Raw genomic sequence first — 18,494 nt, forward strand, 5'->3', positions numbered from 1 at the left:
GAAGAAGAAGGAAAAGAGATGTGGAAAGTGAACATTTCAGAGAAACAAAAACAGTTTCTTTGCAATGTTGGAATTTGCTTGATACCAATAATTCAACACCAATTTTGTATTAACCATTGTAGGAACGTAAGAAAGCAAAGAAATGTAGCGTAAAGACAAGTGCAGCTTCTCGTTTCATAACATGTAACACCGCCAAGTGACACCGATAACTCCGTATCGCATGACGTCTTCATCAAGCTAACAATCCAGACTGATACACTCGGATTAAAAACAACGTAAGCCGATACAAGATAGATAAAATTCCGTATGCGAGTGTGAGTCACCTTGTACATTTCCGCGCAAGTTCGCGCAATCGCAATTGCACCTGCTTCGCATACTTGTTGATGAGGCGGAGGTGGAAGCGGACGAGAATAGACGGCACAGACAGACGGCTGAGCGTGAAGGCGCGACTGCGGAGCGCCGTCACTCGCACGAGCGTTCGATGCGGCACGTCCGATAACCGAGACAATCGTAGCTCGGTCGCTCGTTGAGTGAGCTCGTGCACGGGCAGCATGTCATCTTCATCCAATGACATCTTCGCCCTAGCGAGGGAGGAGGCGTTCAAGGACTTCTCTTATTTCGACGAGGAGACCGTGCCTGTGGTGAGTACCAGCGGTACCCCAGAGCTCGCTGTCTCCGTCCTCGCTGAGGCCGCCGAGCCTGCGTGATTGCCTTCTTTTTGCCACGTGCTGTTGAAACCAAATCTCCGCAGAAGGCGTTACTATTTACCGATGTGCTGTAGCCGAGTAGCATCCACATACTCTCTTTCCAGCCACATCAGTGCATAGATTTATATATTATGCCTGGTTTCACCAACAATAGATAATTTATTTTTTGAAAATTTATTTATATAAATAAATAAGAAATTTTTTATTACAAATAAAAAATGGAAAACTATGATTTCGAAAATGTGCGCCTTAAAACGCAATGAAAAAGTGAAAAATTATATGATGAAAATTTATGATTTTTCTAAGATAACTTCTCTTTTTTTAATAGCATCAGCAATGAAGTATCAGCGTCAACTATTACAATTTATGAGTTGTAGAATAAAATTATGACAATAATAGCGCAAAATACAGAAAAATAGAGAAAAATAATTTTTTTGTAAGAAGACTGTTATTGCTATTGCATGCACAGTGAATCGAATTTTTGAACTGTGCTATTATAATTAATTATTTAATATCTATTTTATTGTTATAAATCTTGCCGAATAAATTTACTCACAGAAAATGTAAATATAAAGTGAAATTTAGTTCGCTACTAAAGCGAAATAATTAATTTTAATGAATGTAGCAAATTTGTTACATAGAGACGAAGTGAAAATTAATTTGTTACTATAACGAAATAATTTTCAGATTCAGCAAAACTCTTCAACAAACGGAATTAGTATTTTTAATTAACCCAACACATGTAACATTTGAGGACACACTCGCTACGACAACATGACGTGTTACGTTAGCAAATATTTGTCCTTCGCGTGCTGTGATATGGGATAAGGATTACCATATGTGATTAACCATGTAGACAGATAATGGTTACATTATCCGTCTGTTATTAATTAACATATAATTGACCAAACTCTTACAATTTCAAAACTTTGTTAAAGTTAAAAATTGTGAGAATATTTTTACTATTTAATTTTTCATGTATAGTATTTTTAGATATTTAGTATAAGAAAACTCTTGAAATATATGACGAAATATGATGCCTCGATTAATTCTAAAGAAAAAAATTCGAGAAATATTAGTTCAGCTTGTTTAAATACCTCGCTTTATCGCTGATGTTGCTGTTACTCTTGCATGAGATACGTCTTATCTTTTACATGAATCATTTTCCTCTCGAGATAGCTGGTATTTATCTCGCCTTGGTGACTCCCACGATTTCATAATACACGATAGAATAATTACAGTTAGCGCTGGAAATTTTCTACTGATATAATTTGAATAATTCAAACTTATATAGTTTGAATAATTCAAACTTTGTTCTCGAATTTTAATTTTTCGGATTTGAAGATATCTGAATATTTCAAATCTGAGTATAAATACAATAGAAAAATAAAGTTATACGATGTACAGAGGCTAATGAACCGAGATTATTATGAAGTTCTTAACAATCAATGATGATTTATAGTAATCTGAATCACATGAATCATAGATTTTTTCCAATAACTTGATTATAAATTCTTCTCAAGTGGCCGAGGTCAGTGAATCGTGTGGCATAAATTCTCGCGTCGAGTGTCTATATAGTCGACGGAGTGAAAAGCTCGATCGAGGCAATTAGCATTGTTATGCATGCATCGAAAAGAGCACTTGTCGGTATAATAAATATACAATGGGCGACAAGTCACTATTAGTCGAGCGATATAATCGAGCGCTTAGAAATAATAAAATTTCCGAATATTATCACACCGGGATTTGATACCGATGTTTCGTATACAAACGTTAACGAGCATTTACGTACGGAATATCCGAAAATTAGTGAATCCTGTCAGACGCACTGATATGTGTTGTGTATATTTTTTCAGAATGTCTGTAAATCGATTCCGCTGCGACCACTGAAACCGACGTCTGCTATCATTCTCACCGGGTACATTCCTGAAAACGCGTCGAGGTACTTGTTTTATCTTCATTTTTCTTGATTTTTATCTCATTTTTACAGTTTTGCGAAAGCACTTGAAAAATCTTTATTAATGAAAAATGTACAAAGCCCATTTTTTAGATTTATTTGCGATAAAATTTGAGATAAATAGCTATATCTTAATTTATAATTTTACGCGATAGAAAACATTTAAAATATCAAAATACGCACATGTACAAAACTGATAGATTTTGTAAAAGCGCGTCTTCTGATTTTTCACACAATTTTTTCTTTATTACGCGCGGCACATAAAAGCATAAATAGAATTTTATTTAGAATTCTGTCGTGAATGAAAAATGTCAAGGTTTTTATGTGTAAGAAAGGACAATAATATATGTGTAAGAAAGGACAATAATATTGACAATATATCATGAGTTATTCTATTTATAGTCAACTATCAATGCCTCAAATAAATGCGTAATTTTCAAAAATAGAGACGAAAATTATTGCATCTCGATTTAATTACGCGATAGGTTTTCGGTGAATTTAACATGCAAGACGGCTGGAAACATAGCTTTGCATTTCAACCCACGACTGGACAGGGGTTACATTGTTCGGAACACAAGAGTGCGCGGATCCTGGGAGGATGAAGAAACTTGTTCGCCGGCTGGTCCGAGCGGGTGCATTTTCCGCCGGAACGCTTACGTGCATCTCATGATCTTTTGCACAAACGACGCGTTTCAGGTAATACAGAATATCAGATGTCTTTTCAATCCCCGTCTCTTTTGTCGGAAGAATTACGTCAGAGAGATAACTGAAAATTATCAAACTAATTTGCTACTTTTGCGTTGCAGATTGCGGTGAACGGAGAGCACTTCTGTACCTTTTCCTACAGAATGCCCCTCGAAGATGTAATGACCGCCGAAATCAACGGGAATCTCGAGGACACCCGGATTCGCCAGCTGAATCTATTCGTATATCCAGATCCGAATGTTTGCAGACCGTCCCGAGTGCTGGTCCTGACGACCGACGAACCGCTTGTCGATTTTCTAGTGAGACTCGCTGTCTTATCTGCGAGAAATCGAAAGCTCGACGCGCAAGGTAAAACGCCCGAAAAACTCAATCTTCTTCTTGCAGGACGTTCCCATCACCGTGGATATCGGTAGCGAGTTTCGCGTCGGCGCCCGTTTATTCATTGCCGGAAGGCTGAAGCTACTTCCACACTCGTGAGCGTTTGAGATTGTAATTTAGGCGGTCGCATATTTTTCACGAGCTCGCCCGTGCAACGCGATGTATCACGGTCCTTTGCAGGTTTTACGTGAATCTACAGAAGGGCAAGACCATTTATCCTCATCCTGTTATACCGCTGCATTTAAACCCGCGTTTCTTATATGGCAGTAATGCGCCGTACGTTGTCATGAACTGCTGGAACAATGGCGCGTGGAGTCATGAGGAGCGACACCAGGGTCACTTATCCTGGATGCCCGGTCGAGATTTCTTGCTCACGTAAGACTCCCGATAAATAAAATTACGCGTGATTTTACGTAGAGAAAGTTGTGAGTTTTCGTATAATAATAGATTCGTGTTTGCTTTAACAGCATTCGCTGCGAATTCGAGGGATACACAATATGGTTGGACAACAAGATGGTCGGTGAATTTAAGCACAGACTGCCGTCGTCAATTGCGGACACTATACGAATTTTTGGCGACATCGTGCTCTACCAGCTTAGTATGAGCTACGCATGATAGGATTAACTGCACTGCAAATAGCGTGCACGGTGCATAATTAAAGATGAAGGACGATGATTGTAGAGAAGTTCGTGAGAGATTTTGACAATGAGTCTTTCGGTGATTGTGAATACATCACGCCAATATATTCTCAATGCAAAAAATACTGAGGTATTTTCAAATATTTTGTCGATATAATGTTTATATTATGTTTGCATTTGTATATATTATATGAGAGTTATTTATTTACGAGAATAAATCAGCATTGGACAACAATTCATGATTTATTTGTATATATCGTGTATATATTATAGATTATCGGAATATAAGAGCGACTTAAGAAAAAATTTTCATTTAACGAGTTAACTTATGTATACTATCGCCATTGTTGCTAAGATTAAGCAGAACAGCACGAAAGCGATACGATTGATGGCCGTGCCAGCTAGAATCCATTCCAATTGCGTGGTGTTCTTCGTCGGCGAAATTATATTCTGCCGATCGCCGTCATCCGAGATATTAGACGTCGAGTTGGTGGTGGATTCCTCCGTAAGTTTGCCACGCAACTCTTGGCCCGGCACAGGCCGTCGCGATTCGATCTGAAAAGAAATTATGTAATTGTTGTCGTATAAAAATTATTAATATGTAAAAATATTCTTCCACGTTTTGAGAACAGATAATATTAAAAAATATTCATAAAACATTTATGAATAATTTACGAATAATTTAATTAAATTTAATTTATGAATATTTATGAATAATGTACTCTGCACAAAAATACGCAACTGGAAGCGAAATAGATAGGAAATATTCAACTCATATTTCTTTTAATGAGTATTTTTCTTATAATGCGATTAAAATATTAATCGATCGATTTACCACGCTTATAAGATCCGAAAGTCCTAACAGTCTTCCAGGCCAACTTAGCAGACACAGTCTAATGTTTCGTGGAAGTGGTTTGCAGTAAGTCCTTTTTGTTATATTGATCACTATTATTGATAGTATCAATGAAATTGTTACTAAACAGAGGCAACCACTATAAAAGTAAACTGTAAAAGCAAATGTTAGTTATCAATAATTTATGTCATTATCTTCACAGCAAAATTTGCTCGCGATTTAAAAGGACGATAAATATTTTATCCGATTACTTTTAAATATAAATCTAATTATTTTTAAGCATTAATATTTTTATTATTACGTAAGTTTTTTAAAAAAAGTTTACACCGTGTAAATAGATTTGATACATAAATCGTACATATAAAATATATATTTCTTTTCATAACTGTTTAATTTGTGATTTTTTAATTAATTAATTTAAACAAAATAATAAATAATTTAAAAATAAAGAATGATAATAATTCAGAGCACAATCAGGTGGCATATTTTTTATCCTTCTAAATCGGGCAAATTTCTTACTGTAGCATGTGTCATTTATTTTCTTTAAGATATAATTGAAAATAATTGAAGATCTTAAAAGTATCAGGCTTTTGCGTTAGTCTACCTATAAGCGGAGGGTTCGTGGTTAATGGCACTTTAACACCGAAGTAGGCTAAAAACACGGCGATGATCAATACAGTACAGGCCGCAACGCTGATCTTCGTTTCACTTTGAGGTGGTAGCCAAAACGTGACCAGAACCAGGAAAACTATGGCTGGAAATTTATAACGTAAATATTGTAGACTGGATTCAACTTAGATTGTGATAAGTTTCAGTTTCTCAGACTAATCTCATATACGCAGCTGGTTAACTCGCGAATCGATCGCGTGTCAGGTCAGTAGACTTGACCTAGATTTTGTTTTTTAAATCATTGCGGTTTTAAAATGAGCGTAGTTACACAGTTGTTTTAAAAATATCCCAATAAAATATTATGTAATTTTTTTTTACACTGTGTGTGTATGTATTTGCACATGTACGCGTGTATATAAGCGGTTGTTTCAGAGCTAACATTATCTAAATGATAATGATACGCACCAGTAGCAGGCATCAGCAATATGCTACAATAAAGGGCCGAGTTCCTCTTTAATGTCATAGTGAATTTTAAATTGATGTATGGATCCGGACAACAACTGTAAGTGACTGCTTCGCGCTTTTTCGCCAAATCCAATAATGTCCACTCCGCGTTTTTCACAAACCTCATTTCCTGTTATAAATTATTTGTTTTTTAATTTCTTTATGAGATAACATGTCGGACAAGTCGATTATTATTATGAGAAAATTATATTAAATAAATTATGGAGCGATTTATTATTAATGAAGATCAGTGAGATTTTACATGAAAGAATGCGTGGTATGGAAATTTTTTATTTTACATTTTTTAAAAGATGGAAAATTATTTAATGACTGCTGTTGAGGTGATTTATGTTATAAAATAATTAATAATTAAAATTATTATTAAATTCTTAATTTCTAAAATTAATTTTCTAGAGAACAAAGCTTTATATGAAGAAATTTCTTCATACATTTTTAACTTTTCCATGTAAAATAGCCATTTTTCTATTTGTACTACCAAGATTGTGAGAATCCAATTTTATCTCAGAAAATATATAACTTTTGTACACTTTATACACACACAGGAAAATAATACGATAGAATATAATAAACATTTCTCATACCATTTCTTGGGTTTTACCCAATCGTAAATCGATTTGCTCGCCATGATACGTCCAGGAGCCAAACGTTAGAGTGCAGATTTGCGTATCGAAGGGCCACAAGCGCATATCCAGATCGCAAAGTCCGATAAACTGCGAAGGCGGGACCCACAGCACTTGACCGTCGTGAGAGATGATGCACGACGTATCGCCATAATGCTCAACTGTGCCCGCAGTCCCGCTGGTTGAAAAAAACCGATTTCTGATGTGATTTTAGATATTTGGATTTGTCAGAGAATCAAGATACAGGATTGTATACCTGTGATATAGCAGAACATCCGGTTGCCATACCTCGTGGTTTCCTACGTGAATATGCTGAATATTGCCATACTTTGCGGGATCCCATTTGAGCTTGTCATCTGTCCATTGCTAATTATTGATAGGAAATTTTGTGAGATATCGCATGCCTATGTGTCATGTCTGTTTTAGTTATCAATTAATTAATTTGTTAGTTTTAATTATTAATTAATTAGTTAAGAAAGTATTGCATTGCAATAACCAAATGTATTATTACGCGATACTCACATGATAAGTCCACCCGTTAACGGTGACGGTAGATCTGAAATCATCCTGCAAGTTGAAATAGCTAATTGTAAAATTGTGAGAGAGTAAAGTCACACCCGCACGCGTTCTAATATTGCTCGCATACTTGCCACATCGATATAAAGAATAGTAATGTCGAAATCGACCACCGTGCTGTTGAAATGCTGCGTCGGCCGGGCGAATTTATCGTATTTCACGAACAGATCTGCCTTTAGTCGATCGGTCCAGGTTTGATTCCACATAGGGGACCCTGTAAATTATATCGCGAGGGACAATGTCGGAAGCTGTAATCTTGTTAATTACGTGAGATACAACGACTCGCGCTTTGCCCACGTTTACCGTTCGCGCGAGATCATCTCGTAAGTAATAGAGGCTGTCGCGCTGTTAATAATTACAATAATTCATTAATTGTATGTATATATAATTAAAAAAATTTATACATGTGTATATATACATTTTTTTTAATTGTTAATGTAATAAAAAAATTACTAGACATTTTTACAGATGTAAGAACGAAATAAATTCCAAGTTTATGAAAAAGTCTGCCATTATGATCATAATTTATGTAAAGTATTTTCTATATAAATACAGTATTTAAATTTAAACGTAAAAATTGCAAAGATTGCAGAACAAAACAGATAAATCTACAGTAATAGCGATGCTATCGCTATCTTGCAAATATGCAACATTATTGACTGCGAATGGTACATGTATTCTAAAATACTGGGACTCATTCATTCATTTGATTCGCTTTGAATGACAGTACAAGTGGATAAATGACGACAATCTGTAGTCACTGTGATAAATAAGGAAGCATGAGCGTCCGTCAGGGAATACCTCGATTGCCATAAGTGTGTTTTATAGGCATAATTTCAATAAATTCAGATTTCAATATTAGACATTTCAACACGATATGATGAAAAACAAGAGAAAAACATAAAAAAAAAAAAAAATAAATAAAATACATCGTACGCCGGTGGCAGTATTTGTCTGCGTTAATGATATTTGTTGGTATCTTATTTATTAAAAAACATTGCACAAAATAATTATATCGAAGTTAACAGAATATTATAGATATCAATTGTTCGAAATACAAAAAATTGCATAAATCTGCTATTTTTTAGTAATTTGAAATATCGATAAAAATTGCTAATAGAATATCTACATTTGCAACGATAAAAATACTTTTGTGACAATGACATTCTTTTTATTTATTTATTTGGATATATATTAATATCTTTACTTTAAAATTATTTTTAAATATTAAGAATTTTGTGCCACAGATGCGAATGAACAATATACGATGCAATCATAAGGTGTAACGAATCATCACAACGGCTAATTTTCAAATAACGATGCATTACAGATGAATAGTTTGCCAATTAAATGAATAACGTAGAAATAAAAAATATTTTAATTTTGTATTCTTTTATTTTTGGTCGCGTTCTTTGGCGAAAATGTCCGACGTGGTGCCGCAAGGATCTCAGGTAGGAATTCGGGATGCTTGGCGCGATACTCGGTTATCACTTACTTTCCGGCGTGCCGCTCGCATACAACACTATGTTGCTGAATAAAATAAGCGTGATCGCCGAATAGATGGTACAAGAAAGCCGCATCGCGAGTTGAAGTGCGAACCGTCGTCGAGTTGACACTGACTACGTGAGAAGCGCGGTACGTCGGTACCGCCACAGACAAGAGTGGCAAGAAGGGGCTACCATAGATTTAAGTAGTTAACAACCTGTTGAATAGACATTTCGTCGCCTACCGCTGTTCAATGAAACGCAATGACTTTGACCTCTTTACTCCACCGGAGATACTTCTACATTATTTAAGCCGAACCCTTTCAATTGTGCGCGTAATCGCAACGATATCATAATTACAGCCCTTATTTTTCATCAATTGAATGTCGCAAAGTATTTTGTCTTTCACAAAATGCGCACAAGCATCACCGAGTAGTCCTTTCTATCGCGGCATCTTCGATCAATCTGGAGATAATTTTTTCCCAAAAATGTTAAAGTATATTTGTAGCATTTTCGAATCTTTACTGTTAGCATTTTTCTAAATAAGCTTTAAATTTTAGTGGAGGTAAATCCACTGTGAGCTGCTTGAAAGAAATTCATCATCTGCCATGATTGCGAAACGTTGCTTTCTAATTATTAAATCATTGTAACATTTTTTTCTCCGTCAAAGCAAGCTTCGACAAATATTGTTACAATTGACAATTTCGAAGATACGAGTGCAGCGGCAATGTAAACAAAACTGAGAAACAAGAGAGCAATTAGTCATCGTGTTTACTACGTTTTACTACGAAATTTAATTACCGCTTCGTTAGTTTTCGCAGAAAACTATCTCGCGAATAAATAGAAATTACTACGGAAGAATGATTCTCTGATATCCGGTAAAATATAAGGGCAATTAAAACGCTACTGTTAATTACAACGCTTTTGTAACGTGAAAACACCAATTTAACTTTGGTGGAAAATTTAAAATTGTTCAAAGCACACCAGTATGCCGTGCGTAGCAAAGCGATATTACAGTCGCCGCTATTCTATTATCTGTTGCAGCGGGTAAACGCTCGCGATAATTTCTTCCCACGCGTATTTTAATTATGTGACACATAGATTAATTGTATGGCTAAATTAAAAGTGCGAGCTCAATACGGACAAATTCGTTTGAGGGTTTAGAACCAGATTTTCGCCGCAACAAAAATTAAATACACCAGTCTTTATTCTAAGAAATCTATGCCCGAGTAAATTGCATAAATGGAATCGAGCATTCTAAATAGAAACCGATTAAAATTGTGTTTCTAAAATTTTCAGGAATATGAATTAAGACTCTACGCGCTTCTCTTTATAACTGCATCGAGTTTAATGTAATGTAAAATTTAAAATTGTAGTAAACAATTAATCACGCAGCTTAACACTTTCAGCAATTACTTCAATCATTAATTGCAAATAAACATATATAGAATGTCCTCAAACTACCAAATATGCCTATGAATTGTTTAGTTACATTTAAAATCGATATTTTTTCAGAGAAAGTATCAAGTTTTAGATTAATTAATCATTAAAAGTAAAGAGTTTCCTTGCAGAGAAATGTATATCTTCTATAGAATTTATTTTATATAAAAATATATAATACGATTTAAAATATATTTCTTTTTCTAGAAAAAACGATCTTTTTGAGCAGTAAAATAGAGTGAGAAAAATTTTCAAAGTATTTATTAATTAAAAAACGCATATTTAATAAAGTAAGTGGTAGCAAAAAAATTTTTATTAATGTAACGTAATATGTTACGTGCATCTTGTTACCGTTATGCAGTAACGAGTGTGAATTACGTCTATTCAATAGTTCGCTTGATGTCGGCAATAAAGATACGATTTTTATGCTAATATTAAAGTTGAATGCGAGCTTATGCAATGAAGCATAACGGACTCTGATCCTCTCTGCACGTAAGTTCTGCTTTTTAAGAAAGATTGTAGCTTATATTTTATTTATTCGTCCTTCATATATGCGCGTCGATTTTCTAATCCAATTTGTAACAAATTCTTTATTTTTTATGTCAAATTCAGAAAAGGTCAGTGTTTCGTAATATTTGTTAACTTAATTTTTTTTAATTTGAAGTAAATTTCCGTAGTAAAAAACGGAAGAAAATTATTTATCTGAACTTTCTAATTATTAGCCTCATATATCTTTCTAAACAAACTTGAAATTAAAAATTTACAAAGTAAACTTCATTTAAAGTTAGTTAAAAATTATAGTTTTATTATACAATTTGGTTGCCTGATGTTTGGATATTAAAAAGCAAAAAAAAAGAGGAAAGAACTGCGTGAGAAGCTTTTCCTTTTAACCTTTTTTAATTTGAAAATTATTAGCATTTTAATATTTTTTTGCTAAGAAAAAGTTGACAAAAAAGTAAGAATCAATAATATAATTATTAAATTTATTAATAATTTATTGTATAACACTTTATAAGAGTATAATATTGCAAGATATTTGCAAGACATTTGTGAGATATTTAATATAAGGAAAAATGAGTTTACGTTGCAAACTTATGAAATATGGCTATCTTACATGTGCGTAGTATGTATATTAAAAGTTAAAAGCTTCAGTGTACTTTTTGCTTCAACTTGGTATCCCTACGGTTAGAGCAAGTGAATGTGCAGGCTCGCACGTAATGCATTTTACGTGCTTTTGGAACTGTTCCAACTTTTCTGACATATAAGTCGTTAATCAAACATTAGAGTCAGTATAAATCAAACGCGTAGTTAATTTCGCAAAGTCCACCTATTACGCAATTTTATTTTGACTGGCAATAATTTTGGCGAGAGACATCATTTTTCGTCTGTGACATATTCGCAGAAAAAAAAGATGCTCACGTAAAAGTAGCCGAGTAACTGTCGGACGAACACATTCTACCTGTTGCATTTCGTTCTGTATTCATGAAATAGGTCAAAGCGGCATGCATGCGCGAAACAGAGAGTTGTCTATCTTGGCGTCATTATTTCTGCAAAAATATGACATAAGGAGAGAAAGGAAGATAAAAGAGAGAGTAAAAGGGAGAGCGAGGAGAGAGTAAAGACAGGAAAGATCGGCGACGACATTGTCGCCAATGACGCCGATGACGCCGACGACGACGACAATAACGAAGGATCCGAAGGCATCCCGCCCCTATGATTATTATTTGCCGACAGTCATAAATAATAAAGGAGATTACGTAGGTCGGTAGCCGGTGGTGGTGTAATTGAATCAAAATAATGTAGAGGTATCGTGTTGTAAGCTCCGGCCAATCATAATTCAGGTGAGACCATCTTCTCTCACGCGGTGAGAAAACCAGCGCGGGGGATGCGCGCCGAGGGTGCCCCTATATAAAGGGTGTCAACTCCAACCCCGGACACCCATTCTGCTACCAACCACCACCAACACGCTGCAAACCACGCCGTCGCCATACACCACCGTATACGATCGCTCTTTCGACACTCACATCCGCGTACGTCTTCCGATCGTCTGCGCAAGAAGCCGAAAAAGCCGACAGCATGGTGAGTGCTTTTATCGTTGTCGTGAGTGAGTGTCTGACAATTGCTTGCGATGTCACGGAATCGTTCAGTGATCGTTCGGTGAATTGACTGTGGATCCGTAATGACTCTCCGGATTGTCGCTTCAATTTCAATCTAGATGGTGATAGACCCGAGGACGTTTGATATCGACTGATCGTGAATTTTTTCTTATTTTATTTTGGTGTTATTGATTGAGGAAAGAATTTTTTACCTTTTATATATCACAGACTCAAGTTGCAATTATTTATTAAGATTTTAATATATATTATTAATATATATTATTTAATATATATTATTAAGGTTTTGATATATATTATTTAATATATATATTTTTTACCTATAATTTATCGATGATTTTTAGATATTAATAAATAGCATTTTTAATTTTGTATATAGGATACTAAGAAAAAAAGGATAAAAGGAGGGTGTGTGCATGTATGTGTGTGTTAAAGATTTTTAAGCTATATTATTAAAGCAATGGTCAATTTTCATATAAAGTAGATTTTCTTCTAGAATTATTTGAGATGATTAAAATTAAAGTGTGTGGTTTTTCTTATTAAATTCTGCTTTAAATAAAATCAAGAATTTAAACATATTTTCAAGATCAACTGAGAAATCCTTTCTTATGTTAGAAGGAAAGAGAGTTATAGTGATGGTAATTGTTTTTGTTAATTAATTGCTTTGAAGCTATACAATTTTATTTTCCATCTTATTTGATAAAACAATTTTTTTACATTAATTTAATACAAACTGGGTGTTTTCAAAAATTTTATCAGAAATAGCTAATGTATTTCGCACATTAGTAGTTTGCATATTTTCTAAGTTAGCGAGCTTGCCGTCGGTCTTCACTGCAAATCCGCTGTTGCTTTTCTACGCGATTTCCTTTCTCCACAGTATTAAGATATAGTTTCCTATTAATTTGGATTTTCATTTTCACCACACTACTAGAGATTTATATTTTCTTGATATTGAAATTATGTAAGCCACAGGAAGGCACATTAACTTCATGCATTTCTTTTTAATTTCCACAAAGTGTACGTGATTTTATTAAATTTTATTTTCTTATTAATTTATTTTAGCGGTTTCTGTTACTTTTTTTAAGCATAATATTAATTTAAAATTTGCAACGTTAACTTATTTGCTAAAAAATAACGCTAACAAAGCTCGTTTATTTTACGATATTTTATTTAGTGCAATTAAGATGACAAGACGAAAAAACACATCTATTTCATTTTCAAGGGATGACATTGACTGAAATGTAGGCAGGTGACAAGGGATTATGTAGACCAAATTTTTCATAATGTTACTTAATTCAATTTTTTTATCAAAATATACAATGCGTGTATTTCAAAAAATAAAAAATAATATAATAATGGTTAAGAAACAAAATTGCATTTTTGTTTATATTTTTCATGTTAATATTTTACTTTAAAATTTCAGAAAATACAAAATTTAAAATATTTAACTATTATATCGTGTCAATTCGGAATGCCAATTTAATTCTTTTTAAAAAAGTGAATGGAAATTATTGTTTATTGCAATTTTTTACAGGTTACTATAAATCATTCTAGTAATTTGTTAATTTTTACTTACAGTTTTTTAATGTTATGTTAAATTATTATAATGTTTAGAAAAAAACTTTAAAATTTTAAACTTTGCCCGGACAAAATATTTTTTCACGAAAATTATTAATTAAAAAAAAAATTTATTTGCATTTCAAGGGATAATGAAGACAGCAATCTATAATAAATTCTAATTCAAAGCATCAAAGCAATTTCGTCTTTTCTTAAGAACGGTAGCCGTGATTAATGCTCGCATTACAACAGCTGGCTTATATTATTTTAATTAATCTTGCGTATATCCTTGTCATTATTTTTCATAATCGGATTTATTGAAAAATATAATTTCATCATTTGTTTGGATTTATCAAGCTTACATAAAGCGCTTTATTTTTAATTATTAATTGTATAGAAATTACTATTGCGTTTCAATATTGTCGATGAAAAATATCAAGTCCAGAATGTCAACTCCAGAATTAATCGTTAACACGGGCATCTAGTGGCGGACATCTAGTGTAACACGATATCATCTGCATATACGAAAGCTTGTATACATAGACGGGATGCGAGTAAAGTGAAGATAAAGATTGGTTAATTAAGAAATGAAATACCGCCTACCTCATATTAATACTTATTTCTGTTAAGGCAGCAGCTTTTTCACAATTTTTTACACGCATCAAGCTTGCGGGTGACGTGATTATACAGGACAGTCACGTACAGAGTTAATTAAAGTAATATAAGGCACCGTATTAATCTTGCTCGGTGCACCGTGATATTGTTAAACAGGTTATTAATACAGATAATAAGACGCCAATATAATTTATCGTGACGTACGCGCTGGATGACACGTTGCTCCTGTTGCACTTTGTAATCCTAGCTATGTGATCTCAACAAATTAATCACGTATTATTGAATGAAGTCTCTTGCTTCTTCACGAACTTTACGAACTTATAATCTCAGTTCTGCTTAAGATTATAAATTCACATGCGTATAATGTCACGATTGATTTAGTAAGCAATTGCATATTGTAATATATTTTACTTAATTAAATTTACTTTAATTATTTTTTTGATAATTTGTTACAGAATTACTTAATTACAATATTAAAATTATTATTTTTTTATAAATTTACAATCATGCGGGTTTTCTTTGATAAAAGTCGATTAACTTAATGTATCATATTTGTTTATAGTTACGTATTTTATTATTGATTTTTTTATATTTTTGTTAAGAAAAAATGGGATATAAATTAATTCGAGTAAAAAGAGATGTACGAAATGTCTCATTCTTGAGTTTCTAATTTCTTTAATAAAAAATATATAGTTTTCTGCTTGTTAGCAATAAAATGGAAGATATTTTTAAAGCTCCGAGCTTTATAAAAATAAACAAATTGCAGAGAATTATATTTCATGAAAATTCTCCAAATTGAAATAAAGATTATACGCACAGTACATACAGAGCTTTGTCAATGCAATCTTTGTTCGTCGTGTAGATTACACTCTGGACTTTCAACGCAGTGGCATTCCTCTGCAACTGGGCGCTCGTGTCTTCTTCGATTTTGACGCCAAAAGATGACGGCAGTCTAAGGATCTTTAAAGAACCGCTGAACGAATTCGAATACATGGTTAAAAGACACGGTATCGACGAACGTAAAGAGGACGCCGAGTCCAAAGAGAGACGCAGTACGAGTTCCTCCTTCATTAGATTTGGACGGGCCTTCAATACCGTTGATAACTCGGCAGCCGAAACTGATCCGAAGGTCAGCAGGCATCCGCGATGGAAGTCGCCGGACATCGTCATCAGATTCGGTCGGTCCAACCTCAAGGCTAACGGCGAGCAACTCAAACGCGAGAGAAACGATCTTAATTTCATTAGGTAATTGTCTTGTCGCACTCTTTTTAACACTCACAGTACCAAAATGTATCCTGAAAAAATTTTCCTCGCTGCTGAAAGTCGATTGTAAAAATATGTTGTATCTATTTTCATGTACTTAGGTAATGTTTCGAAAATGACACCCGGGCTAAGCATGGGATGCTTTTTATGAAATTGCAAATGCTATGAGCTCGCACTACTTGCGCGATGCGCATAAACAAAGGAAACGCAGGTGTAGCGCAAATATGGTCATAAAATATCAAATGTGAAATTAAATATATTCACATTGTAACGTTTTTGCGGTGCATGATAAATAAGAAGAGCGCAGGTGCACGATCATCAAATATATCGAACGCAAATGTGCTATTTAAAATGACGCGTGCGAAAAGTACGATCCTTGCTCGCAGGTACGCGAAATCAGAATGTACAATACTTGTGCCGCGTCTTAAAAAAGACTCTAAAGCAGAGAAATGGACGCTGACGTAATGGCATAACGGATTCACTCTAGGGATTCGTATCCACTCATTGTTACTTCCTTCCTACGCGTTGTGACACTGCAAAGTTCAACACACACGTGTAACATGATCATTTTTCTCGGTTATATTTAATGCTCGCTTTTATCTGAATTGCGCCGCGCTAAAGAGATGCTCTCCTGCGACTTGAATAATATTAAAGATAAGAATATGCAGGACAATACAAAATTTTGCACAAAAAGCGAGTAATTAATCTCAAAAATTAGAATAAATGCAGAACAATTTTTTTAACATAAAGTTCTGTCTTTGGCAAAAAGAAATAGAATTCGAAAATAGAAATATCTTTTTTTAAATATTTATGTAACTTTTGATGACGCTGTAGATCGACAGATTTAGAAAACAGTTATAGAAACATGGATAAAAATAAAATTGAATAGAAAAAAAATATTACTGATTGAGATAAAAAAAAAAAAAATGAATAATTTCCGTTTAAAACAGGTTTGGTCGCAATATACAAGTGGTGCCGACTGATCTGAATTTATCCGCGATGTGCTCGGCACTCATGTCAAGCAGCGTGGCCAGCGACGCAGCCTTACATCCGGATGTGTCGAGACTGTATCGTCTCTGCAACAGTCTCGGCAAGATCACCGGCGATATCAGCTTGGACACCTTCGAGGACCAGCTCGATCGTCGCGAGTGAACCGGTGCTGCTGTTACCCGAACTCGTCCGAAATCCGGGATCGTTCCGTACAGATTCACCGAGGATTCGATGACGGACGTCAACGAGAATCACAGCATTCCCGGTTTATCGAACCGATTAAGCCGCGACCGAGCTGCATTTGGCTTTGAGATGATAATCGGATCGCGTTACTATCAGCGCGCTTGTACTTAAGCGGATTTTAAACATTCACTCATAAAACAAATTCTGTTGTAACAAATTCCCACAAGAATCTGTTATAAAATTATAAAAAAAAAAAAAGATAATGGGATCTATTCACAGAAAGTTTTGCCTATTGTTTCATCGTCAATCGAAATTAAACGCAACGTCTGCCTCTATAATTTTTATTTGTATTTAATTTTCACTTGTTGCTTGCCTGAGAGAAAGAGAAATTAAATCCGCATAAAATTTGATAATTTTAATACACTGTTAATATTAGCAATTTACAGATTGTACATAGTTTATGTCTTGTGTCACGAATTGCATGTTCGACACTATAAAGCGATCAGTATTCTTTAAGCTGCAAATTGCGAAAAGGTATCTTTGAAATTGCCAACAACACAAAACAGAAATGCATTTACGATATATTATTCTAATTTATTATTTTTATGACAATATTCCGCGCAACGTCGAGGCTATTTATTCGTCATCATTCTACTTGCTTTTGTGGTAAATGTATCAATCCTTATTGAACTATATGCACATATATAATGTTCGCAGATAAACGTTGTATCATTTATTTTATTTCATCTTGAGAGAAAAGAAAAATGGCGCTAAACAGGGCACGTCAGCAAGCTGATAGCAAATGCCGAGCCGCGAATATTATATCGGGTACAGCGCTGTACATCCATCTGTCTCACTAACGTTATTCAATGTACATATAAACTTGCGACGATATCCGTCGTTTCGAGATCGTTAATGTAGCCGCAGATTCGTGTTGTAATCGTGCGCATTCTCTCTGTCGCATCTTCGACGCCTGGCACTAATAGCGAATTCGGTTTCGGCGATGGCAACGCTAATGGCAACACCAACTGAATTCGCTCGAGGTTCTCGCACGTCGCATAAATAATAAGTATCATAGGAATATGTCAAAACTGCACCTATGTTGTCCCCCCCCCCCCCGGTAGCCTAACGTCATTCTTATGATATATGTAAATTTAATACGTAACTACATATAATTAAAAAGAAACAAAGTGGCTGGATGTGAGCTTGTTTCTGTGTACAATCCGTCCACCAATTCTCCCGCTGATAATTGTTCTCTCTTTATTTATCTTATTGGAAGA

General features: G+C 34.4%; 3 protein-coding genes across 4 annotated transcripts; 2 read left to right on the top strand and 1 right to left on the bottom strand.

Moving 5' to 3' along the window:
• The first annotated feature begins 147 nt into the window (after positions 1–147).
• Positions 148–4,620, top strand: LOC105669461 (galectin-8-like). Its single transcript, XM_012362441.2, has 7 exons — positions 148–641; positions 2,564–2,649; positions 3,150–3,360; positions 3,471–3,668; positions 3,754–3,842; positions 3,928–4,122; positions 4,215–4,620. Exons 1-7 carry the CDS (start codon positions 552–554, stop codon positions 4,360–4,362), a joined length of 1,017 nt encoding a protein of 338 aa, XP_012217864.1. The 5' UTR covers positions 148–551; the 3' UTR covers positions 4,363–4,620.
• Positions 4,610–9,230, bottom strand: LOC105669460 (nicotinic Acetylcholine Receptor beta3). Of its 2 annotated transcripts, none has more exons than XM_012362439.2 (9): positions 9,064–9,230; positions 7,643–7,782; positions 7,515–7,559; positions 7,249–7,358; positions 6,954–7,191; positions 6,313–6,481; positions 5,843–5,992; positions 5,221–5,390; positions 4,610–4,940 (listed from the first exon to the last, which is right to left on the bottom strand). In XM_012362439.2, the coding sequence occupies exons 1-9, from the start codon at positions 9,146–9,148 to the stop codon at positions 4,707–4,709; spliced, it is 1,341 nt and encodes a 446-aa protein (XP_012217862.1). In that variant the 5' UTR covers positions 9,149–9,230; the 3' UTR covers positions 4,610–4,706. The 2 variants fall into 2 exon arrangements, with proteins under 2 accessions (XP_012217862.1, XP_012217863.1); XM_012362440.2 differs by having other exon boundaries at positions 6,954–7,170; positions 9,064–9,228.
• Positions 9,231–12,397: 3,167 nt separating this feature from the next.
• Positions 12,398–18,413, top strand: LOC105669449 (FMRFamide-related peptides-like). The gene is made up of 3 exons (XM_012362415.2): positions 12,398–12,571; positions 15,641–16,023; positions 16,992–18,413. Exons 1-3 carry the CDS (start codon positions 12,569–12,571, stop codon positions 17,191–17,193), a joined length of 588 nt encoding a protein of 195 aa, XP_012217838.1. The 5' UTR covers positions 12,398–12,568; the 3' UTR covers positions 17,194–18,413.
• Positions 18,414–18,494: the final 81 nt, after the last annotated feature.

Source organism: Linepithema humile, chromosome 1, assembly GCF_040581485.1.
Source record: "Linepithema humile isolate Giens D197 chromosome 1, Lhum_UNIL_v1.0, whole genome shotgun sequence".
Taxonomy (NCBI): Eukaryota; Metazoa; Arthropoda; class Insecta; order Hymenoptera; family Formicidae; genus Linepithema; species Linepithema humile.